This window comes from Salvelinus alpinus, chromosome 36 (assembly GCF_045679555.1).
Source record: "Salvelinus alpinus chromosome 36, SLU_Salpinus.1, whole genome shotgun sequence".
In the NCBI taxonomy this organism is placed as follows: Eukaryota; Metazoa; Chordata; class Actinopteri; order Salmoniformes; family Salmonidae; genus Salvelinus; species Salvelinus alpinus.
The window spans coordinates 7,966,273-7,992,697 of record NC_092121.1 but is presented as its reverse complement, the minus strand read 5'-3'; the positions used below and the strand labels follow the sequence as shown (position 1 = coordinate 7,992,697).

The 26,425-nt window shown below is 42.9% G+C and overlaps 1 protein-coding gene across 7 annotated transcripts; it reads left to right on the top strand.

Annotated features, from left to right (window-relative positions):
- The first annotated feature begins 604 nt into the window (after positions 1-604).
- Positions 605-26,425, top strand: LOC139565482 (signal transducer and activator of transcription 3). Of its 7 annotated transcripts, none has more exons than XM_071385862.1 (23): positions 605-843; positions 12,021-12,170; positions 15,742-16,078; positions 16,180-16,261; positions 16,460-16,593; positions 17,472-17,623; positions 17,864-18,022; positions 18,214-18,306; positions 18,441-18,500; positions 18,617-18,646; positions 18,766-18,859; positions 18,939-18,986; positions 19,159-19,242; positions 20,320-20,418; positions 20,603-20,738; positions 20,924-20,976; positions 21,081-21,175; positions 21,486-21,625; positions 21,793-22,011; positions 22,193-22,235; positions 23,049-23,111; positions 24,360-24,457; positions 24,557-26,425. In XM_071385862.1, the coding sequence occupies exons 2-23, from the start codon at positions 12,043-12,045 to the stop codon at positions 24,631-24,633; spliced, it is 2,424 nt and encodes an 807-aa protein (XP_071241963.1). In that variant the 5' UTR covers positions 605-843; positions 12,021-12,042; the 3' UTR covers positions 24,634-26,425. The 7 variants fall into 7 exon arrangements, with proteins under 7 accessions (XP_071241963.1, XP_071241968.1, XP_071241967.1 ...); XM_071385866.1 differs by having other exon boundaries at positions 606-843; positions 16,493-16,593; positions 24,581-26,425; XM_071385865.1 differs by having other exon boundaries at positions 606-843; positions 16,493-16,593.

Below are 26,425 nucleotides of genomic sequence, written 5' to 3'. Positions count from 1 at the left end.
TGGGCAATGCCGCACAAGAAAAATTTGAAAGTTCAGGAGCATAGAACCCTGTAATTCTTAGGTCCCATGAAACCAAGTAAACACGTTGATCAAATATTTAATTATTGCTGAACTGTTTGTGCTATAGCCTACATAGATGATGATGATGAAGAAGACCACAGACCATATCCCCCAATTTTTATCAATGTAATAATGAATATGTCATATTTCAAATACTAGAATAAAACTGTTTTCACGCCTTGGTTACAATATTTGTCGATGGCGAATACATATTGATTTGGGTAAAACATAAATATCAACGCCGTTCACATTTCTTCTTATTACACTTCTGATGACGTAGAGACTGCCAGTAATTCAGATGACTTCCAGTTCAGCTCTTCTTTTGGTAATTTCTTCTCCCGCTGCAAGGTCATGCTTGTAAATGCAATTTTCCCTACGCACGGAGGGAGTGTGATTTACATGGAACAGCCTCCATGTCGCGCGCAATGGACACTACACCCACAACCTCCCTTTAGCTTTAATCCCGCCTTCTTGCAATATCCTACACAAAGATTGGACGAAATTGTGTTCTCGTCTTCTGTTGCATCCTAGTTATGTCAATCAACGCTTTCTTGTCGTTTGTCAGCACTCATGTTGGAATTGGAAAACTAAGGGTCTGTGTGTACAGTACTGCGACATTGAAGTAGGCTAAAGTTACTGTAGTTGTGATTGTTAGAAATACAGTTTGGTTAAAAGTTCTCGATTGTCCTGTACAATAAGACATTTCGTTCTGGTGGTTTAAGGGTGGTGGCTGGCTACGATTTGACGGGATCATTTTTCTGACACTTTCCCGTGGACAGTAGGGTAAGTAGGCGGTCGCAGACCACTTTGCTTTGTATCATGTATACATCATATTGTGGTTGGGCCTTGAGAGTAAAGTTTAAAAAAGTGTTACACAACACATTATAGTTGTGTGTAGTGGGCGAGCAGCATCAATGTATTATCAGATTGAGAATCTCACTCGACACAAAGTAACTGGAGCTACGTCCTCCATGCTATTACATAAATCGCCAAAAGTTTAATCACACTGTTTCGCAAATAGATTAGGCCTACCAGTCGTTGCAGCTGTTGTTGGTTATACGTTTGCTTTCAAAGGATAGCATACGCCGACCGTTTATGCCTAATTATTGTGATGATGTGCTGGCCATTTCTTCAAGGATGATATTGCACATTTTCTGAAGTTGCGAGTGCAACCATGATGGGATGCTGACTTCGGTCAAAGCCACATCCAGTGGTGCAGGATGTGATGACCACTCTCATGTGGGCATGTCACGGCCATTTGATCCATCAAACGGTGCTTGGGAAAGTCGTCACGTCAACCATGCATGCCTCCAGGTTTGCAACAACCAGTCTACAGTTTGAGGGATTACAAACACATACAGCCAGTGACGTGTATTAATGGGTGCCAAGGGAAGGCCAAAAATGACTGATAAAAAAACAAACATAACAACTGAGTTCGTCTCTGTTTCATAATTTTCCTACGTTCAGCCTCTTGCGAATTGAATCTAACAGGAAGAATGCGTAGAGCGATCAAAACAGCGTCTGGCCTCGCTTGACAAAAAAAGTATAAGCAATTAGCCAATCAGCGTTGAGTTCAACTGTGAATGGTCCTGGCGCACCCCCTTTCGTTAGAAGGAGGGTGAGTCAACATGTTTTTCTACTTGCACGAAGGTGTACACACACAGAGAAATTAGAACCATAGACGGCTTACTTTAATTGGACTAAATTGTTTTTGGTATCTTTTAGTTGTCACTGATGATGTTGAAAGGTTGCTGGAATTGTGGGGGCAGCTACTGTTTTCTTTGTGATTTGCGGTAACTCTGGTTTTAAATCAATAGTTTAGTGGTCTGAAAATGTCGGAAACATTAACTTGCTTGACCATGCTGTAGGTCATGTTACTGTACATGCAATATGCTTTGTGGATTTCACTGGACAGAGGTAGCTAACCGGTTTTGTGATAAAACAAAGGTGTGGTTGAATTTATTCTGCCACTGTGTCTTCTTATTGTCTCGGGCCTTTAGGCCTACAGTACCAGTCAAAAGTTTGGACACACCTACTCATTCCAGGGTTTTTCTTTATTTTTACATTGTAGAATAATAGTGAAGACATCAAAACTATGAAATAACACATATGGAATCATGTAGTAACCAAAAAAGTGTTAAACAAATCAAAATATATTTAATATTTGAGATTCTTCAAAGTAGTCACCCTTTGCCTTGATGACAGCGTTGCACACTCTTGCCATTCTCTCAACCAGCTTCATGAGGTAGTCACCTGGAATGCATTTAAATTAACAGGTGTGCCTTGTTAAAAGTTAATTTGTGGAATTTCTTTCCTTAATGCGTTTGAGGCAATCAGTTGTGTAGTGACAAGATAACCCTATTTGGTAAAAGACCAAGTCCATATTATGGCAAGAACATCTCAAATAAGCAAAGAGAAGTGACAGTCCATCATTACTTTAAGACATGAAGGTCAGTCAATCCGGAAAGTTTCTTCAAGTACAATCGCAAAAACCATCAAGCGCTATGATGAAACTGGCTCTCATGAGGACCGCCACAGGAAAGGAAGACACAGAGTTACCTCTGCTGCAGAGGATAAGTTCATTAGAGTTGAAATTGGCAATTAACTGCACCTCAGATTGCACCTCACAGAGTTCAAGTAACAGGCACATCTCAACATCAACTGTTCAGAGGAGACTGTGTGAATCAGGCCTTCATGGTCTAATTGCTGCAAAGAAACCACTACTAAAGGACACCAATAATAAGAAGAGACTTGCTTGGGCCAAGAAACACGAGCAATGGACATTAGACCGGTGGAAATCTGTCCTTTGGTCTGATGAATCAAAATTTGAGACTTTTGGTTCCAACCGCTGTGACTTTGTGAGACGCAGAGTCGGTGAACGGAGGATCTCTGCATGTGTGGTTCCCACTGTGAAGCATGGAGGAGGTGGTGTGATGGTGTGGGGGTGCTTTGCTGGTGACACTGTCAGTGATTTATTTAGAATTCAAGGCACACTTAACCAGCATGGCTACCACAGCATTCTGCAGCGATACGCCATCCCGTCTGGTTTGCACTTAGTCCCACTATCATTTTGTTTTTTTAACAGGACAATGACCCAACACACCTCCAGGCTGTGGAAGGGATATTTGACCAAAAAGGAGAGTGATGGCGGGCTGCATCAATTACCTGACCTCCACAATCACCTGACTTCAACCCAATTGAGATGTATTTGACCTTTTATTTAACTTGGCAAATCAGTTAAGATCAAATTCTTATTTGCAATGACGGCTGACCCCGGCCAAACCCTCCCTTAACCCGGACATGGCTGAGCCAATTGTGCGCCGGCCTATGCGACTCCCGATCACGGCCGGTTGTGATTCAGCCCGGGATCAAACCAGGGCCTGTAGGGACACCTCTGGTACTGAGATGGTTTGGGATGAGTTGGACCGCAGAGTGAAGGAAAAGCAGCCAACAAGTGCTCAGCATATGTGGGGACTTCTTCAAGACTGTTGGAAAAGCATTCCTCATGAAGCTGGTTGAGAGAATGCCAAGATTGTGCAAAGCTGTCATCAAGGCAAAGGGTGGCTACTGTGAAAAATATAAAAGAAATGTTGATTTGTTTCACACTTTTATTTGGTTACCACATGATTCCGTATGTGTTATTTCATAGTTCTGATGTCTTCACTATAATTATACAATGTAGAAAATAGTCAAAATAATTAAAAACCCTGGAATGAGTAGGTGTTAACTTTTGACTTGTAGTTTACATATCACGGTCGCAAGGCAAATGAATTAACAGGTTATAGAGCAAACAACTCAATTATCACAACACATAGGTTTGTGATATGGCTTTTTTCCTGGCTTGGCTTCCCGAGTGTTTTTACACACACACACACACACACACACACACACACACACACACACACACACACACACACACACACACACTGTTCTCATGACATCATTGCTCACAGAATGGGGGACTGGGCAGAAGCACATGTAAGAAAAACCATGTGCCAAATAGGATGTAGTACGGCTTAGTGGGGAAAAAGTCCCTACATGCATACAATCGTCCTATTTGTCATCATTAAGTTGTTTACATAGCATTGGCGAGTGAATGTAAAACTGTAAGGTTGTCACTGATATTGTTCCTTGTCTTGTCCCATGCTCTAATGACACTGCATCAGGAAACACTTACCGGAATAAAGTAATGCATTTTCCTGGAATCTCTTCCTCAAATAATGTTTCCATTGTTCAATGTTCTCGTTTAGCTTTTGTGGTGTTTTTATGAGGGTGCTTTTATGATAACTCAAAGGTGTTTTTCTCTTGGTGTTTCCTGAATATTATGTCTAAATATCATTGTTTTAAATTGCTGGGTTTATAAAAAAAAAACCTGGGCCCAGTTTATCTAAACATTTATTCCAGAACAAAATTATCCTGTGTTGTCAAATTTCCCCATTTTCAAATTTGTTCGCTGTTTAAAAAGACACAAAGACAATATTTCAGCCAAATGTTATGGTATCATATAACATGATCTGTGTTGTAGCATATGATGTGGTTAGAGATTTGCTTTCATTTTGTCTTCAAACTACATCCAAAAATGAGGACGGACCACATCTGAAGGGGGAGCAAAACACAGGATCATTTTGATCTGGAAAAGCTGGGCCCTGGTGACTTAAAAGAAAGGCAACTGCTTACTGCATTGAGTCAGACTTTGATACTGTAGTGATGTGTAGAAATCTGTCATACCTTCTCTCTGCCTGAGTTAGAGAAATATGGGGTTTAACAGTTCACCGCACAACAATGGTACAATGACAATGCTAGTTTTTAGAAAGTAAGATACAGTAACATTAGTTCTGTTACATAGAAAGTACTAGGCCCATGACCATGTGGCTGCTTTCATGGCCCTCATGACTGACGCTTTCTAGTAAAATTGTTATCTTTAGCTGAACAATGCAGACTAGGTTCCTTTAAAGGCTGATCCCACCTCCCGTACTGTACAATGTACAGTGTACAGTACACCACACTCTTTTAGACAGTGTTTAGACATGCAACAAATGTTTTTATGGTGTAGCCTACCCATAGTGGCTGCAGAGAGATACTGGTGATTTAAATGAGTGCTGCCTTGCTGCAGTATGGAATGTTTCCTGTTCTTGAGACCTACAGTTCTCTCAACACAGGCTCAGTGAAAGTCAGTTCATGTTGACTTGCTTCTGTAGGCCAAGGCTGTAGATATCCCCAGGCCTGTCTGGTGTTGTGCCACTGTTCACACAGCTGTGTTGTTAACCCTGGTGTAGCTCGGTGTTTCTGTGGCTCTGTCGTCTGCCTGTGCATTCCACGCCACTCTGTAATGGGAATGATGGGACAAGTGCTGCTCAGACAAAAGCTCTGCTCTTTTTTAGTTGTGTATGGCGAACTATAGTGAAGCCAGCAATCTTTATAAGCACTGGTACTGCCCACTTTGAATATGATCTGAATCGAGTGGTGTTGTCATAGGTTCCTTTTCATTCTCTTGAGTGTGACTGAGTATCGTTCTGAAATCCTTTCTGTAGTTAGTAAAAGATACGGTTTAGTATTTCTAAAAAATAATTTTGTTAGTCTAATTTGATCTCTGAGAAATTAAGCTAATTGATCGCACCCAAATTGGCCATTTTTAAACTTTTTATAAGATTCAGATAATAGTCAAATATAGTACCCAACATCTGATTTGGACCAAACTTCTTCCTACCAATGAGTAAGACATGAGAAATCCCCCCCCAAAATTGCCAGAAGCTACCCATGGATGCAGGGTCCGGTTGAACGAAGGAAGTTTCTGCTTTTTAGTTGTTCATCTATCTTGTGACCTATATTTTATGGGTTTTGACTGGGTTGTCACCTGTTGCCAAAGAGTTGGTTGTTTTGAGGTACTGTAAATTACAAGCTTAGCTGTTGATTAACTAACATGGGATCCATTTAAACCCATGCACTTTGTATGACTTGAGGAAGTTGAAAGAAAACAAGTAATTGAATGGAAGGTGACAGTTTGGGTTTTGACACTGATGATGAGTCAGCTCAGCTGCTTTGTGTTGTGGTTTGAGTCTTGTTTTTGTATGTAGCACAATCTCACTCCAGGGGTGTATTCATTACGCCTTGCAATGGAAACCGTTTACCGTTAAAGAACCAAACGGAAGCAAACAAAGCAAACCAAACCAAAAGTGTTTGCAACAGAATCAGCGTAATGAATACACCCCAGGCAGGGTGATGCACCTGTTTCCGTCAGTGTAGTGAAAGAGGAATGAGGAAAGGTGACATGTCTAACATGTGAAATGAGTAGGGGTGCCCTCTAACTTTCCTAGCTTTCCTTTTCTCAAATAACCTTGTAATGTAGTGGACCCTCCCAGCAGAGTTTAGTAGAGCCCTGGGACGACATGTCACTCTAGCCTAAGCTCTCTCGAAATGAGCACCTGAACAAACCCTGGAGCAGGTATTCAACCAATATGAATGTCACTCCATAATCAATACATCTCAATAGTTTAAACATCAATGGCCAATACATAATACATCTTAACATATCAGGACATATTTATCACACACAGTCAACGAATAGCGATATTAGGAAAACGCCCCTCAACATAGAACATACTAATTACTGAGCATGCAAACCTGCTAGGTATATATGCAGACGTGACCGACCCTGTCGCACTAGTCTGAACCCGCGGTGGTGAGTGCAGAGCCCTATACTACGTACCTGGTTTGAGGAGTTAGCAAGAACTTTGGTCAACTAAGTTCATCTCGAGATAACCAGTACCACGAAAGTGGCTCACGTTTTAATCAGGCGCAGTGCTGTGAAAAAGTATTTGCCCCCCTTTCTAATTGTCTCTACTTTTGCATATTTTTGATACTGAATGTTATCAGATCTTCAACCAAAACCTAATATTAAATCAAGGGAACCTGAGTGAACAAATAACACAACAATTACATATTTAATTTATTTCATTAAAAAAAGTTGTCCTGTGTGAAAATGTAATTACCACCTTGCACTCAGTAACTGGTTGTGCCACCTTTTCAACTGCAATGACTCCAACCAAATACTTCCTGTAGTTGTTGATCAGTCTCTCACGTTGCTGTGGAGGAATTCTGGCCCGCTCTTCCATGCAGAACTGCTGTAACTCAGCGACGTTTGTGGGTTTTCATGCATGAACTGCTCGTTTCAAGTCCTGCCACATCTCAATTGGGATAAGGTCTGGACTAGGCCATTTCAAATGTGTTGCTTTTTAGCCGTCTTCATTAGAGGTCGACCGATTTATGATTTTTTTCCCAACGCCGATACCGATTTACTGGAGGACCCAAAAAAGCCTATACCGATTTAATCGGACGATTTTAATCGTAAGTTTTATGGGGGGGGGGGGGGTTAGAATTGAATGTATTTCTTTGTAATAATGACAATTACAACAATACTGAATGAACACTTTTCTTTTAACTTAATACAATGGTTCAATAAAATCAATTTAGCCTCAAATAAATAATGAAACATGTTCAATTTGGATTAAATAATGCAAAAACAAAGTGTTGGAGAAGAAAGTTAAAGTGCAATATGTGCCATGTAAAAAAGTCTATTTCTCTCTATACCATTTGTATTTCGTATACCTTTGACTATTGAATGTTCTTACACTGGCAATACTAAAGTGCAACAGTATAGCTTTCGTCCCTGTCCTGTCCTCGCCCCTACCTGCGCTTCAGCTCACAGACGGTTATACTTTTGACTCATCTGTCCATAGAATATTCTTCCAAGAGTCTTGATGATCAACCAGATGCTTTTTGGAAAACTTGAGTCAACTTTTTGGATGAGTCTCAACCAAACACAGCATTCCACAGTGAGAACCTCAACCTCATGTGGTTTGGCGATGCTTTGCAGCCTCAGCACTTGGGCGACTTGACTTAATAGAAGGAACCATGAATTCTGCTCTGTATCAGAGAATTCTACGGGACAATGTCCATCCGTCTGTAAGCTGAAGCGCAGCTGGGTCATGCAGCAAGACAATGATCCAAAACACACAATCAAGTCTACATGAAAATGGTTAAAAAGCAACAAATTTGAAGTTTTTGAATGGCCTAGTCAAAGTTCAGACCTAATCCCAATTGAAATGTTGTGGCAGGGCTTGAAAACTCTCAAATGTCGCTGAGTTAAAGCAGTTCTGTGTGTAAAAAAAATAAATAAATGGTAATGACAGAATGCATTTAACTTCACGCACAGTAATACTTTTGTATGACTTCAAAGGATACTTTGTCAATGTATCTACTTCTCCAGAGTCAGATGAACTCGTGGATACCATTATTATGTCTCTGCGTGCGGTTTGAAGGAAGTTGCTAACTAGCTGTAGCGCAATTGATAACTAGCGTTAGCGCAATGACTGGAAGTCTATGGATATCTACTAGCAAGCATTGGCTGCAGGCTGACTTCGGTTGTCAATTGGACGGTGTTTCCTCCGACATATTGGTGCAGCTGGCTTCCGGGTTAAGCGGGCGGGTGTTAATAAGTGCATTTTGGCGGGTCATGTTTCGGAGGACGCATGACTCGACCTTCGCCTCGTTGGGGAGTTGCAACGATGAGACAAGATCAAATTTGGGGAGAAGAAGGGGGTAAAATACAGCAACAAAAAATCTTTAGCAAAAGGTACAGTGGGGAGAACAAGTATTTGATACACTGCCGATTTTGCAGGTTTTCCTACTTACAAAGCATGTAGAGGTCTGTAATTTTTATCATAGGTACACTTCAACTGTGAGAGACGGAATCTAAAACAAAAATCCAGAAAATCACATTGTATGATTTTTAAGTAATTAATTTGCATTTTATTGCATGACATAAGTATTTGATCACCTACCAACCAGTAAGAATTCCGGCTCTCACAGACCTGTTAGTTTTTCTTTAAGAAGCCCTCCTGTTCTCCACTCATTACCTGTATTAACTGCACCTGTTTGAACTCGTTACCTGTATAAAAGACACCTGTCCACACACTCAATCAAACAGACTCCAACCTCTCCACAATGGCCAAGACCAGAGAGCTGTGTAAGGACATCAGGGATCAAATTGTAGACCTGCACAAGGCTGGGATGGGCTACAGGACAATAGCCAAGCAGCTTGGTGAGAAGGCAACAACTGTTGGCGCAATTATTAGAAAATGGAAGAAGTTCAAGATGACGGTCAATCACCCTCGATCTGGGGCTCCATGCAAGATCTCACCTCGTGGGGCATCAATGATCATGAGGAAGGTGAGGGATCAGCCCAGAACTACACGGCAGGACCTGGTCAATGACCTGAAGAGAGCTGGGACCACAGTCTCAAAGAAAACCATTAGTAACACACTACGCCGTCATGGATTAAAATCCTGCAGTGCACGCAAGGTCCCTCTGCTCAAGCCAGCGCATGTCCAGGACCGTCTGAAGTTTGCCAATGACCATCTGGATTATCCAGAGGAGGAATGGGAGAAGGTCATGTGGTCTGATGAGACAAATTGAGTTTTTTGGTCTAAACTCCACTCGCCGTGTTTGGAGGAAGAAGAAGGATGAGTACAACCCCAAGAACACCATCCCAACCGTGAAGCATGGAGGTGGAAACATCATTCTTTGGGGATGCTTTTCTGCAAAGGGGACAGGACGACTGCACCGTATTGAGGGGAGGATGGATGGGGCCATGTATCGCGAGATCTTGGCCAACAACCTCCTTCCCTAAGTAAGAGCATTGAAGATGGGTCATGGCTGGGTCTTCCAGCATGACAACGACCCGAAACACACAGCCAGGGCAACTAAGGAGTGGCTCCGTAAGAAGCATCTCAAGGTCCCGGAGTGGCCTAGCCAGTCTCCAGACCTGAACCCAATAGAAAATCTTTGGAGGGAGCTGAAAGTCCGTATTGCCCAGCGACAGCCCCGAAACCTGAAGGATCTGGAGAAGGTCTGTATGGAGGAGGAGTGGGCCAAAATCCCTGCTGCAGTGTGTACAAACCTGGTCAAGAACTACAGGAAACGTATGATCTCTGTAATTGCAAACAAAGGTTTCTGTACCAAATATTAAGTTCTGCTTTTCTGATGTATCAAATACTTATGTCATGCAATAAAATGCTAATTAATTACTTAAAAATCATACAATGTGATTTTCTGAATTTTTGTTTTAGATTCCGTCTCTCACAGTTGAAGTGTACCTATGATAAAAATTACAGACCTCTATATGCTTTGTAAGTAGGAAAACCTGCAAAATCGGCAGTGTATCAAATACTTGTTCTCCCCACTGTATATGCTTGTTCACGCTAGCAACATAACAAACAATGGCAAACATTTGCAATTTATCACTGGTGCTCTCCAGTGTACACCATCACAAGCTTTTTTGTGTGATCTTGTGGCTCTAAACCTCTGCTTGCATTAGACAAATGATTTGACTGACTTCATCATATTTGTGGAATCGACTGGAATTATAAAATGTTATTTGTTGGCCTTATTCCAGTCTGACAGGAAGTGGACAGGGTAAGGAAAGTAGAGGGGAAGTAAACCAGGATTGCAATCAAATCTACCAATTGCCAATAAAAGCAGTAAAGGTCACAGGCAATTTCAACTCATTGTTTCACCTGCGTAGGACAAGAGGAAGTGACATGTTTATAAATGAGGAGTCATCCCAAATGGCAACCTATTCTCTATAGTGTACTACTTTTGACCAAGGCACAAGACAATCTTGCCATTTAGGACGCAACCCTAGGTTTCTCTGCCAAGCAAAATGCGGTCGGAGCATGTTTGTTCACCTGTTATCCAAGGAATTGAGTCTTTGTGGTTGGATAAGTTCTGTTCTCTGAATCTGTCAATGGAGCATATCAGATATGAGGACGCAAAGCATGGAAGAAATATCAAATCCCATGATTTTAAAATGTTACCCTAACTATACAGTTTGCTCCTCTGTTTCTCTTCTCAATTTCCTTACATCTAGCCTACAGTACAAAATGGTCTTGCTACTGTATAGGGAATTGTTATCAGGACAGTTGTAGCCTAACCACCACCTTGCAAGTTATTGTGCATTTGAGCTACTTGGAGAACGTTGTTCCTTCCTGTGTCCAGTAAAATGAGAATGGTGGCAGATGGTTGCTGATGACTGTGTGATCTCTCAGGGCTGGGGGATGCTCTGTAGTTCTCTACCTTTTCGCTGGTTGTAATTAGGATTTTGTCAAGGCTTTCAGGAAGTACACTGTCATTTAGGAAGAATACCAGGCCTGGGTTAGCATGGCTGCTCAAATAACTCACTGAAATCATGACGCTGTTAGTGGAAAATCACTTTCACTTTGAAAATATAATTACACTGTTATGGAAGGAAGGTGGAGCAGAAACCTTTTTGTGCTAACATGCAGACGGTGTCATCTGCATTACATGGCCTACATAATTCAATGGTTTGTTGACGATGACAACAGTGACATTATATTCAACTGGGAATGAATATCAATGATGTGATTCCTGTTTACTTTGAAGTCTGAATAGTTCTCTTGTAATGCTGAATAAATCTGGTAGCATCAGACCTGGGCTGGAGGGAGACCAAAGGGTTTCTATCTGGCTCACCTCGCCCAACACCAGGGTTTATTTTGGTCTATGTTTCTCGGTGAAGGCTGTGTGTTGAGTTGAACAGGATGTCTCTGTGTTTATAGGAAGCTGGCTGAGGTACCATCAGATACCTTTGTCTTTGGTTTCTGAGGTTTTCCTGTCAGGGTGAATATGACGTGTCTATACACACTCTCGTCAAATTCAAGACAATCGGAGTTAAAACAAATCAAATGATCAAGGTATTGGAAATGTTTCAATGTAGAGACATACTGTACGATGGCCTCAAGGTTTCGTCCTGCGTTGGCTAGCTGTCAAGAGACGATCATTGTCTCGAGACCACAGCTGTTCCCCTCATTAGTATCTAGCTTCCTTGTGTCTTCCTTGCGTTCCATTTCTCTCTCAAACTGTTTCCTTGTGTGTGTCCTATACAGGGTTGTGGAGGCAGCCGGCAGCATGGCCCAGTGGAACCAGTTGCAGCAGCTGGAGACCAGGTATCTGGAGCAGCTGTACCACCTGTACAGCGACAGCTTCCCCATGGAGCTCCGGCAGTTCCTCGCCCCCTGGATCGAAAGCCAGGACTGGTGTGTATTTTCCTAGTTCCTGTTGTTCACAACATCACTACAGAATGGGTACCTAGTACCTACGGTTCACTAACACCACTGCTGCTGGCAACACTCGGCAGGATGACGTGGCTCGTTTGTGGTGCTTGCTCGTTCTGTTTGTTAACAGTGGGGAAGGAAATATGTCATCCGCTCACACTCATTGTTTTCAAAAATGTTGACTTTAGTCATTAGTGTGGCATTCTACAATCGTTTTGATTTATTTTGAAGTAGCATCAACAACTTTCTAGCTAGACTGTTAGCAGGGAACACGTCAGGGAACAACACACAGGAAATGATTGACCTCATTGGCATCTCATGATGGCAAGTTGTCAGTTCTGCCAGGAAAAAAGGGTACTTCCATATGAATTCAATTTCTTTTTGATAGCACCCCTTTCGATTCGAACAAAACCTTCCATACACATTTTGCCCATTGTGGAAGTGGTCAGAAAGTGACTTTTTGGACCTGAATGCCAAAACCTTCAAGGGGTTTTAAGGTTCTCAAAGTTGACCTATTTTGCATACCCCACCATACCATGAGACACGTCTTCATCACTGGAAAAGATAAACGGCGGAGATTAATTTAAAAGCTTACGAACAGGGTTGTCAAACTATTTTATCATTTCATTTTTTAACCTTTAACGTCAATTATGAAAAAATGCGTAAACTCCAGTGTTTTTTCATATTCGCATATGTTTTGGCTAAGAACATATTTTACATAACCTCAGGTTTTTACGTTGTGCCGCCATTGGTTGAGACACATGCTCTTGAATACAGGGTGGGTGTCATGTTTTGGCTGATAAATGTGCTCAAATGGTACCATAAAGATGGTTGTAGGTCCACCCATCAGAGAATCTTGACTTAATGGGAATATGTTTAAATTATACTGTCAATCATCCATAAGAAACCTATTGAAATATACATAATAGAATAGACATTACCATTTTGACATTCGTTGGTGGGTGGACCGGCAGTCATCTTTGTGGTAGTAATTACACTGAACACAAATATAAACGCAACATGCAACAATTTCAAAGATTTTACTGAGTTACAGTTCATATAAGGAAATCAGTCAATTGAAATAAATTCATTTGGCCCTAATTTATTGATTTCACATGACTGGGAATAGTGATATATCTGTTGGTCACAGACACCTTAAAAAAAAGGTAGGGGCGTGGATCAGAAAACCAGTCAGTATTTGATGTGACCAGCATTTACCTCATGCAGCGCGACACATCTCCTTTGCATGGAGTTGATCAGGCCATTCTATTAATTCTATTTCTAGGATTGAAATGACACTCACCCTGTATTCAAGAGCATGTTGTGTCTCAACCGATGGCCAGCACAACACTTAAACCTCAGAGGATCTAAAGTAGGGTCTAAGCTACAACGTATGTGAATATGAAAAAAATCAGTGTTCACATGTTTTTAGGTAATTGATGTTAAAGATAAAAAAATATATTGTTTTTATTAATAAAACAAATAAAATAATAAACAATTGTTTGACAACACTTTTTTAAATGTATATCAAACTCAACCGTTGATATTTTCCAGTGATGAAGACATGGATGTCTCATGGTGTGCTGGGGCATGCCAAATGGTTCAACTTTGAGCATGTTTTGGCATTGTTTTGGCATTCAGGTCCAAAAAGTCACTTTCTGACCGCTTCTTCCATTGGCAGACATGTATGGAAAGTTTTGTTTTAAGCAAAAGTGATGCTGTCAAAAAGTGACTTCAAGTGGATTTACCCAAAAGCTATTTCAGTTCCCAAACTTCCTTGTTACTGTAAAAGTCTGCTCCTTATGCAAATATCTTTCAATCTTTCCTGCCAAATGGTTCTTAGTTTCATACCAAAGCAAATTAGATTCAGTGGGTCATATTTTCATAGATATAGAGATGTATAGATATATCATGGATATCAGTGCATTCGGAAAGTAGTCCGGCCCCTTTCCCTTTTTCCACATTTTGTTACGTTACAGCCTTATTCTAAAATGGATTACATTAAAACATTTCCTCATCAATCTACACACAATACCCCATAATGACAAAGTAGATTTTTAGAAATGGTCGCTTATTATAAAATAAAATAAAACTGAAATACCTTAACATTAGTATTCAGACCCTTTGCTATGAGACTCAAAATTGACAGTGCATGTCAGAGCAAAAACCAAGTCATGAGGTTAAAGGAATTGTCCGTAGAACTCCGAGAAAGGATTGTGTTGAGGCACAGATCTGGGGAAGGGTACTAAAAAATGTCTGCGGCATTGAAGGTCCCCAAGAATACGGTGTCCTCCATTCTTAAATCAACAAAGTTTGGAACCACCAACTCTTCCAGGAGCTGGCCACCTGGCCAAACTGAACAATCGACAAAGAAGGGCCTTGGTCAGGGAGGTGACCAAGAACCTGACGTTCACTCTGACAGAGCTCTAGAGTTTATCTGTGGAGATGGGAGAACCTTCCAAAAGGACAACCATCTCTGCAGCACTCCACCAATCAGTTCTTTGTGGTACAGTGGCCAGATGGAAGCCACTCCTCCGTAAAAGGCACATGACAGCCCGCTTGGAGTTTGCCAAAAGGAATCTAAAGGACTGTCAGACCATGAGAAACAAGATTCTCTGGTCTGATGAAACCAAGATTAAACTCTTTGGACTGAATGCCAAGCGTCACGTCTGGGGGAAAAAACAGGCGCCATCCCAACAGTGAAGCATGGTGGTGGCAGCATCATGCTGTGGGGATGTTTTTCAGGGACTGGGAGACTACTCCGGATCGAAGGAAACATGAGCGGAGCAAAGTACAGAGAGATTCTTGATAACCTACTCAGGACCTCAGACTGGGGCGAAGGTTCACCTTCCAACAGGACAACGACCCTAAGCACACAGCCAAGACAACGCAGGAGTGGATTCGGGACATGTCTCGGAATGTCCTTGAGTGGCCCAGCCAGAGCCCGGACTTGACCCCTAACAAACATCTCTGGAGAGACCTAAAATAGCTGTGCAGTGATGCTCCCCATTCAACCTGACAGAGCTTGAGAGGATCTGCAGAGAAGAATTTGAGAAGCTCCCCACATACAGGTGTGCTAAGGTTGTAGCATCATACCCAAGAAGACCCAAGGCTGAAATCACAGCCAAAGGTGCTTCAACAAAGTACTGAGTAAAGGGTCTGAATACTTATGTAAATGTGATATTTCAGTAAAAAAAAAAATATACTTTTGCAAACCTTTTTAAAAACCTGTTTTTGCTTTGTCATTATGGGCTATTGTGTGTAGATTGAGGGGGGGGGAAACAATTGAATCCATTTTAGAGTACGGCTGTAACGTAACAATGTGGGAAAAGTCAAGTGGTCTGTATACACTGCGTTCGGAAAGCATATCATATCTTATCTGTGGATTTATTTTTTACAATGTGTTTGAGTAATAACTAGAGATATGAACATGTATTAGAGGCTAGGTTATACTATAGGTTGTTCTCAATACCCTACCTGGTTAATTAAATAGAGATAATGAAAGAAAAAAGCATAAGCTTTCGCTAAACCACTCTCTATATGCGCTATGCAGGGCGTACGCAGCGAACAAGGAGTCCCACGCCACGCTGGTGTTCCACAACCTGCTGGGGGAGATTGACCAGCAGTACAGCCGCTTCCTGCAGGAGAACAACGTGCTCTACCAGCACAACCTGCGGCGCATTAAGCAGCACCTGCAGTCCAAGTACCTGGAGAAACCTATGGAGATCGCCCGCATTGTGGCCCGCTGCCTCTGGGAAGAGCAGAGGCTGCTGCAGACCGCCACCACCGCCGCACAGGACGGAACCACGTCTCACCCGTCTGGCACTGTGGTGACGGAGAAACAACAGATCCTGGAGCACAACCTGCAGGACATCAGGAAGAGGGTGCAGGTGAGACTGCATGTTTAGTCCAAAGAATATGTGGTTTTACACAGGCATGTTATTTAATACCTCATTTGATTTACATGCTTTGCTTTTTTACTTTGCTATAGGATATGGAACAAAAGATGAAGATGCTTGAGAATCTCCAGGATGATTTTGACTTCAACTACAAGACCCTTAAAAGTCAGGGTGGTAAGTTTCACTTTTAATATTACATACAATTCTAGATTTCTTTTTATAGAATTCTATCGGAATTTATGGATAGGATATGAATCTGTTAGAGGCTCTAATTTTATACTCTACTACTACTATTTATTTTGCTTGTTCTTGTTTTGAAACTCTGGGCCGCCATCAAATACTACCAAATATCACTGACTCTTAAATCTACAGATAACCCACCCAACTCCTCTCCTATTTGCTCAGAGTTGTCCCAGGACATGAATGGGAACAGCCAGGCAGCAGCCACCAGGCAGAAGATGTCTCAGCTGGAACAGATGCTGAGTGCTCTGGACCAGCTCAGGAGGGTAGGCCTCTTATTCACCCCTCCTTAGTGTCCATCTGACCCTACATCGTACACCCCTTCTTGGAGGATCCTAATACCCTGAATCAGGATAGTCTGCGATATCTGCGATAAGTAGGCTAAGCTAGTTGACATTCTGCTCGAACCTCATACGTGTGTGCAATAAATTACATAAACCTGCCTATTTACATGTTTGTTGAATGGTAAGCTGTAGAATTGGGTTAGTCATTCTCTAATTCTCAGCAGCAAGCTCAAACTGTCTGCCCCAAGCAGGCCTGCTTCCCTATCCGTTGCAGCCCCGACATAAACGTTTGGACTCAGCAGCAGTACCTTTCACTACACATGCAGAGATCTGTATGTGTGTTGATATTAATGTGTGCTCGATCATTCATTTTCAATTGAGTTAAATTAATATTCATGCTGCTGTCAGGCACTAGATATTTATGAGCGAGATGAGGAGGGTGGTAATAGCTGTCAAATTTTGGAGAATGTGGGGCCGGAGAGTATTTAGTTAAACATTTCCCAGAGTTCAAAATTGTAAAACAAATTCACTAATCATGTTGTCTAACATGATAATCATCCTAAGAATCATGCGCGAGGTATAATCGTACCTTCGACGTTCGAGAACCGGGCCAGCAACCGGAGGGTTGTCGGTTCGAATCCTAGTGCTGGTGTGGAGTGAGCTGGCAACCGGAGGGTTGCTGGCAATCAATATCTCCGGTGCAAGGAAAAACTGCTCATTGGGTGCTGCACTGTGGCTGATGTCCATCTCGTGTGGATGAATAAAATATATCTTAAAAGTAATTCCAGAGCCCCCTGAATAGCACTTTAACACTGGTTATATCAGTGTCTGAAGGATGTGCTGTTGTCCCTCTGTTGTAGCAAATTGTTACTGAAATGGCAGGGCTGCTGTCAGCCATGGACTTTGTCCAGAAGAACCTGACAGATGACGAGCTGGCTGACTGGAAGAGGAGGCAGCAGATTGCCTGCATCGGAGGACCACCCAACATTTGCCTGGACCGCTTGGAGACATGGTCAGTTACCATTAGTAGCCTTTACTTTCCACGTTGAAATCCTTTTATGTGCCCTCCCCATGACCGTACACCATCTCCCCCAACACTCATGTAGAGTAAACGTCAGAGGCCAAGAAGGAGAAGTTGTTATTTGTAGTCCATACAGGACACCATGAGATGAAATTGTAGTTCCAAATTTGTTTAACAAACAGGGTAGCACTGCCATAATGACTGACCTAGATGAACCTTTGTGACCTCTAGGATTACTTCCCTGGCTGAGTCTCAGCTGCAGATCCGCCAGCAGATCAAGAAGTTGGAGGAGCTCCAGCAGAAGGTGTCCTATAAGGGAGACCCCATCATCCAGCACCGGCCCGCTCTGGAGGAGAAGATAGTGGACTTGTTCAGGACCCTCATGAAGAGGTGGGGAGCTTCTCCAGATCGTTTGGATATTTATTATAGGATTGAATTTGCATAATATTCAGATGTTTTGGATACATGGCATAGCCTTTGGCAAATATGGAGATATTTTGACATTTTATTATGATGGGCATTAGATGAGGCTTCAGAGTTTTGTCTAATGCACCGCCTCTTATCTGGTCATTGTGTTGCAGTGCGTTCGTGGTGGAGAGGCAGCCTTGTATGCCCATGCATCCAGACAGACCACTGGTCATCAAGACAGGTGTGCAGTTCACCAACAAAGTCAGGTAAGAGGAGCTGCGGGACTCAATGCTACCAGTTGATGACGATGTTGAATACAAAACTGCCTTATTTGATGTCTTTGGCGTTTGCTTTATGTGCTCTCACCAAATGTTATTTTCCAAAAATGTTCTCTCTCCAGATTACTGGTGAAGTTTCCAGAATTGAATTACCAGCTGAAGATCAAAGTTATTATTGACAAGTGAGTTTTGCATGCCTTGCGTCCATCACTCCCACGATCATGTCTGATTTGCATAGAACACAACGATCGACTCAGTCCCAGGGAAGGTGAATTGACCTCTGTTGTTTGTTTCTCAGGGAATCTGGGGACGTGGCTGCCATTCGAGGGTAAATTACTTTTTTATGTTACGTACCCTCTGTCTCCTAAGCTATCAATCTTAGAATGTCACTTTTGCCATGGAGCCTGTGAATAACTTGCCCCACCTGCTCTACCCTGCTTCTCCCAGGTCCCGAAAGTTCAACATCCTAGGTACCAACACCAAGGTGATGAACATGGAGGAGTCCAACAACGGCAGTCTGTCAGCAGAGTTCAAACACCTGGTGAGTGACTGTCTGTTAGTCAGTCTAGTGTGGTACTGTACAGTATGTGGCTTGACTGATAACTGCCCTTCTCTTTCAGACCCTGAGGGAACAGAGGTGTGGCAATGGTGGCAGGACCAACAGTGATGTGAGTCCCACAGTCAATCTTGAATGCTCCTTTTCTTATGGTGACTGATGTAGCTATACTGTTCACTTAAAAACGTATCATTTTGGGAGTTTATAGTACTATTGTCATGTGTATTGATAGTAGCAGTAGCATCAGTCGACCTTTTAACCCTGACTGTCCTGTTCCTCCCCAGGCTTCCCTGATCGTTACGGAGGAGCTCCACCTCATCACCTTTGAGACAGAGGTCTACCACCAGGGCTTGAAGATCGACTTGGAGGTGAGACCTAGCTCAGCTCTCTACCTGTGTGCACACAGGTGGCCTGGGGGAGTTGCTGTTGTGCTTCCTGACTCCCAGGTGGTCTTTGTCAAGTCTCATTATGGCGACACCAAACACTCAGCATGTAGTCCCCTAACTCCACCTTAATCCTACGTCAACAGTAATTACATGGAGATTAGATATTTAAGGCCACGAGTTAGCTCTACCACACACGCGAGCCAAAGGACAAAATAGTCATTATCATTAGCTTGACGGTGCCCTAGGCTTCCAGGGGCCTGGCTCTGCTCTCCCCATGCACAGAATACCAATGAGCTGATTCAGTAATCACACTTGTTCTCCATGCTTTCCCTACTGTTGCTTCTCCTCGCCCCATCATCCCTCCCCTCAACCCCCGGCCGGTGGAGCGTGTCCAGGGGTAATCCGTCTCTGACCTGCTCTACACCTCCCTTACCACCACCATGGTTCCTCCCTCTGATATCACCGTAGCTAGTCCAAGCCCCCTGCTGGGACACAGGAATCATTCATCTAATGGTTATGTCCTGCAGGGCTTAGTGCTTTGTGTTGAGCTCAACACTGCGCCGATGCCCCACCCTGAACACAGCAGTGTGAAAATGCATTAGCCAGGATAATTAACACATTAGCATTGAGAAATGGAGGGAAATTAGCGTGCGTGCGTTTGAGTGAGAGGGTTTGGCACTCCCACGTTGTGAAATAATTTATCACAACACTCCGTCTTCTATAAACGACACCATTTAGCGAGGCGAGGGGTGCTGCTGTGTGATTGAAGACTTAATTCTGAGTGAGGGACTAAGCACTCCATGTCTCTGCCATCTCACCCAGGACACGGACAGCTTTTCCTCCCGTACGGCCGACTACTTTGTCACAGCAATCCGAAAAAATAATAGAATTAGAGGAATGTATTAAATGGCATTTCATGTCAGACTTGAATAGAATGACCAAACAACCTAGGTTAGTTTTGAAAGCCTGGCAAAATGTGCTTCTGCTCCATACGTATATCTTAATCGAGCCTACGTCCAGGTTAACCATTCTTCATGCGTTTTCTCTATGGTCCATTAGACCCATTCTCTACCAGTGGTGGTCATCTCCAACATCTGCCAGATGCCCAACGCCTGGGCCTCCATCCTGTGGTACAACATGCTGACCAACCACCCCAAGGTAAGATGGCTATTGCCACCTCGCGTCAGACCGCTGTCCTGTAACTTCTGGCCCCCAAAATACAGTCTTACTGATGTCATCTTTACTGTGTCATACCTTCTTTGCATTGGCGTCTGTCTTGGAGAGGGTTAAAATGGGTGCGAAATCCACCTTGACCTCCTCTTCCTGTTGTCATGTCCTATAGAATGTGAACTTCTTCACCAAGCCTCCGGTGGGGACGTGGGATCAGGTAGCGGAGGTGCTGAGCTGGCAGTTCTCCTCCACCACTAAGAGAGGCCTGACCATCGAGCAGCTCACCACCCTGGCTGAGAAACTACTAGGCGAGGAACCTTTCTGTCTGCAACTTTACCTTCATCTGGATTAGATGGCTCCAAAGCAATAGAATGATGTCTATCACAGAACATTGAATGAGAGTCGGAATGAGTGTCCACTCCAGTAAATATATTTCTATGGATGGTCTGTATGGCGTCAATGCCTACTAAATGTGTTTGTGTTGTTCGTCTAGGGCCGTGTGTGAACTACTCTGGATGCCAGATCACCTGGGCCAAGTTCTGCAAAGTATGTCCTTGCCCAATCGGTCTCTCTTGATGTGTTGTTAAAGCTATCTATCTGTCGTAAACAGCTTCACAGTTTGAATTGATTAGTTCCTCCTTTGTCCTCAGGAGAACATGGCGGGTAAAGGCTTCTCTTTCTGGGTATGGCTGGACAACATCATCGACCTGGTCAAGAAGTACATCCTGGCTTTGTGGAATGAAGGGTGAGAGGTCGCTTCTGTTTGTTTACCGACTTGTTACTGGAACAGCTGGGCAAAATCCAAGTTGGAGGGAGTGGAGGTCATGCCATTGAGTTCATATGAGCACTGCTGAGAACTGTAATACTGAGCCGTTGAACCCTAGATAGCGGGAAACTGGATTGAGGAGGAGTACAGGTTTTAGGCTTAATGCACAAGTGTCAAGTGTAATGGAGTTAAATTGTCTCCCTTTCAGTCTTTCTCTATCCTATCCGGTGTAAGTGACCATTAAAAAAAACGGCATATTTTTCTCTCTGCTCTCTTTCGGTCTGTGCAGGTATATTCTGGGTTTCATCAGTAAGGAGAGGGAGAGGGCCATCCTGAGCCCTAAGCCTCCTGGCACCTTCCTGCTGCGCTTCAGTGAGAGCAGTAAGGAGGGAGGCATCACCTTCACCTGGGTGGAGAAGGACATCAGTGGTAAGAGGACAGCGTTTTGGGCTGGCTGGCGCTCTGTCTGTCGTTGACGCTTTTCTATTGCGCATGTCATTTGGTCTTTGTCTATGTTGCACATTATTTAGTTTAATCTCATTATTGCTCTTGTGACATGGTTTCATATCTCTCTCATTCTCTCTGTGTGTCTGTAGGGAAGACTCAGATCCAGTCGGTGGAGCCTTACACCAAGCAGCAGCTCAACAGCATGTCCTTTGCGGAGATCATTATGGGATACAAGATCATGGACGCCACCAACATCCTGGTGTCTCCGCTGGTCTACCTCTTCCCAGAGATCCCCAAGGAGGACGCCTTCGGGAAGTACTGCCGACCGGAAGCTGCTCCAGAGGCTGAACTCGGGGACCCGTGTAGTAGTAAGTCAATCAGGAAGTTGAACATATTGTCATGAAAACTGTGGGATGAGTTAATGGAAGAGGATCTGGAAGTACCTCCATAATGAATACTTCTTTACCGTTTTGGAGGTTGGTGCTTTGTGACATGGGGAATATTTTGATCTGTGTGTAAGTTAAAACGTGTTCTGGTTTTCTCCCACAGCCATTCAACCATACTTAAAGACAAAGTTCATCTGTGTAACCCCGTAAGTATCCACTTTCCTTAAGAGCTGTTGGTGCTCAATTCCCTCACAGGAGTTAATGCTCCTAAGTGATTTCACACTAGGTTGTGTAATGGAAACTGGGACAGTCATATTGCAAAATTTAGATTTTTTTTTCTTTTTTTCTACGAAATGTTTGAGTGTCCTCCACAACATCCCCTTGTTGGCTTCGTGTAAGGGGGGGGCGGGTGGGAGTTTTACCCTGGAAGAGTGGTTCTCAGATCGTGCCTATACAGTCATCACCAACAAACTGACTGACGGATTCACTATTAGTCAGTGTCTTTCCCTTATTTATACAGTCGTTGGTCTGGCCTGGGGACAGTAGAACAGGAAGCACAGGACTGTAGGCAGGCAGGAGCAAAGTGTACACATCTCTCTAGACAAAGCAGAGTGGAGGAAGCAAGTAACGATCCCCAGACAAGCATACAGATTACTTTACCACCATTACTTTAACACCACTAGTAGAACCAAAGAGAAAGCGTTCCTTGCACTTCTAGGGGAACAGACAGAGTGTGTGTGAGGTGTTCTGTAGCCCATGCAGTGCTCTCTATTCTGGGACGCAGAGGGTGTGTATGAGTTTAGCAGAGGGATCAGAAGGGTGTGTATACTGGCTAACCCAGGGGTGGAGGTACTGTTTTCGGTGGGTGTAGCAGCGTTGGAGAGGTTTGCTCAGTGAGAACCTGACCTGTCTCTATAGGATTAGATGAGTATGTGTACTACATAGGTAGAGGTGTCTGTTTGGGTGGAGGGGGGGTGTTGGAGAGGATTGCTCAGTGAGATCCTGACCTGTCTCCGTAGGTGCCCTTCCGTGTTCATGGACTTTCCGGACAGCGAGCTGCTTGGGAACGGGATATTCCCTGGGTAGGCAGTGGGGGGGCATGTAGGGCTGTGTGTGTGTGTTTCTCTACGTGTGTGTGTGAGGGTGGGTGAGACTCAGACAAGGAATGGAGTAATAAGTCTCTCAGCCTCCTCATTTAGACCCCCCTCCCCCCCTCCCGTTTTGTTTCCAACTCACTGCCACTCTCCTTGGTTCTAACACCAGAGCAGCTTCCAGTCATATTGTATTCAGACATATTGAGTTGGGTTCATCCTACTTGAAGATGGCTTCCCTTTCCCAATCACATCCTCAATAGATCATTCACCTTTCAAACTCCCTGTAAGTCTACGTACTGGTGTCATGACCAGTCCATTACAATCAGTCCACACTGGCCATGTGTAGTTTACAGCTTGATAATGGTATCAAAACGGTCCCCACTTCAGTCCATTATGAACGGGCTAGAACAGCAGGAGGGGAGAAGAGGCTGTGGATTGATAGGCTGTAGACTGAAGGGCTCATTAGAAGTGCCTTCAGTGGAGATGAACTCCTAAAGCCCTAAAGTTGGTCCTTCCTTTAGTTCTCCACCGCGGGAAGTTGGTGTCCCCTTAATTGGGGAGGACAGGCTCGTGGTAATGGCTGGAGCGGAATCAGTGGAATGGTATTAAATACATCAAACGCATGGTTTGATGCCACTCCATTCGCTCCGTTCCAGCCATTATTATGAGCCGTCCTCCCTTCCTACACTGTTCTCCACATATGACTATAGTAGTAGGTTGTTGTGAGACGTCATGCACTTTTTAGAATAGAATGTCGGTCGGGTGTAGAGGGTTTTGGTGTGTTTCTGCCCACTGGCCTGCTCTAACAAACTAGATTGTCTAGAATACTTGTCATTAACATTCCCACTAACTAACTGCTCTCCTTTCCCCCTTTCTTTCTGCTACTGTCGTCTAACTTCAGTCATTCGTTGTTCAAAAGGAAGCACATTGACACATAGTGGCTGAACTGTCCTAACCTGTCACTAATCCGACCCAGTCAACACTGAACTGCTTGAATCATGTATTTAAACTTGTAATACTGTGTGTACATGTAATAATGTGGAGTATTGTCCTCATCTATGGTGACATAACAGCAGTGATAATGATGAAAATAACTTGCGCACTGGCAGTAGACTTGACAGTTAGCTTATCGTTTGTGGTAAAAAGGACATAGAGATCTAATCACTATGACGTCTGTATGTGTGTTAACATATAGTCTTGGTTTTCTCCCTCTTATCCTGTATTGTCTTGTTGCAGCACCAACTCTGGTAACACCAGTGATCTGTTTCCCATGTCCCCTCGCACCCTGGACTCTCTGATGCACAACGAGGCTGAGGCCAACCCTGGCCCGCTGGGTAAGTCCTGACAGACACTAATACACACGCGCACACACACATGCACATACTCGTACTGTGCTTGCATGCGAAGCAAGGTTTAACTTGTTTTAATGGCAGCCCTCTTGCTTTCTGTCTTCCCAGACTCCCTCACTCTGGACATGGAGTTGAGTTCTGATGTGGCGTCACCCATGTGAAGAGACTAATGAACCAGACCAATTTTAAATATTTTAACTCCCCGTTTTCTTAAAAAAATATATAATCCACAGTTACCTCTGTCCCATATTGTGAAAGGGAACAAGATACATTACATTCTTTACCTTTCACCTTTACGCCTCAAACACACCTACAGTGTCATTGTGCTAAATGGTATGCAGCATCATCTGGATATTTGTGCAACAAATGTTCAACATTCACCTTCTGCTACCTTTTCTGTCAAGCCGTCGACGCATAGTTTTATGCATACTTTAGATGAAGGCAAATGCAGCGTTCCATTGGAAATGAATGTACTTTTGGTGTACCAAGATGCAATGCCGCTATCGGTGTGATCGAGGCGTTGGTGTCAATGTTTTTGAAAAGCCACATCTCAGTCCCTGTGGGTGTTTCACAAAGTACCTTATTTAAATTGTAGATTTTTTTTTATACAAAAGTATATTTTTGTTTCCTTGACTTTCTTTTAAAATGGTTTTGATCTCAACCTTCATTTATGAACCAGCGCTTTTGTTTTTATAAGAATGCCTAAAGAGGAAGATTGCAGTCTAGCTTTTCAAAGATAATAAGTTATTATTTGTTAGCGTCATAGTTCTCAATTACCTATTCTATGATAAACTTTTTGGTAGTCCGTCTGTCTGTGTCCCATGTCATTCTCTATTGAAGGGGACACCTGTATCTTTATTTTTATTTGATTGAGAAATATCCTGGTCCATTCTTTCCGGTTGTATCTTATTCCTTATTACAAAAACCTGTATCTAGAATCTCACTGACACAATGAGTCAGTAATATGATGTGTTTGTAAAAAACAAGATGAGAACCAAGGTCGCTGGTGAATTTGTTAATTGAACATTCATTCATATAGGTAATTTATGTGAATGGTGCTGGTTTTTGTTTTAGGTGTCTGAAATGGCATCGATAATGACAGGATATTTCTCTTACCTTCTCTCCTCTCAGCCTGGGCTCAACCCCGCTCTCAGCTGGCAGGCAGCATGTCTCAGTTGAAGGGAAAATACTGATTCCTTCCCTGGATTGTAGAGCACGTTGATGTTTGTCATGAATCTTGCCCTGAGCAATTTCCGCTAGCTGGACCAGCTGCAAATTTAAAATTTGGCGATGTAAACATTTACTTTTTTCCTTTAATTTAAGGTTAGGGTTAGGCATTATGGTTAGCAGTGTGGGTTAGGTTTGGGTTTAAAATACAATTTTATGACTGTGGCTGTGCCAGCTAGTGACCACTGCAGAGCTGCCTCCAGGGCAAGATTGATGACAATGAATGCCAACCTGCTATTGTAGATAAATGTACATTATTCTTTGGTGTTTTGAATTCATACACACCCCCTTGTCCTTCATAGTTTGTCATAATGAGAATACCACTTGTTGTTTTCATTAAACCATCAAAAATCAGATTATCATTGCAACAGTACTGCACTAGTCTGTGCCTAAATGGTTAAGGTAGTGCCTATCTCATACCGTATTAATGATTTATTTTAAGCTAACACTTGTATGTGTTGACCTGTTTTTTTTTGGAGTTTGCATATTGTTAGTATCAGTTTCTAATGATATTTCACTATTCTGTTTGACTGTATATGGGTATCATGTGATGCCACATCATAAACAACCCAACACTTGTCCATCACTTCCTGAGTTAAGTGCTCAGTTGAATCGGTAATTGAGTTCACTCTGTAGATGTTATTTGAAAAAAAGCTATCTGTAAATTATGCTGCAACTAATCTTATATTTGTTTAAAAATCATAAAAAGAAAAAAAATGTATCTCT

What these genes read in the sequence shown, in the direction of transcription:
- LOC139565482 (XM_071385862.1), top strand. Translation starts at nt 12,043, where the DNA reads ATGGCCCAGTGGAACCAGTTGCAGCAGCTGGAGACCAGGTATCTGGAG. An exon ending in ATCAAAGTTATTATTGACAA is followed by an intron (nt 18,501 to 18,616) that starts GTGAGTTTTGCA and finishes TTTGTTTCTCAG; the next exon opens with GGAATCTGGGGACGTGGCTG. An exon ending in GGGAACGGGATATTCCCTGG is followed by an intron (nt 23,112 to 24,359) that starts GTAGGCAGTGGG and finishes GTCTTGTTGCAG; the next exon opens with CACCAACTCTGGTAACACCA.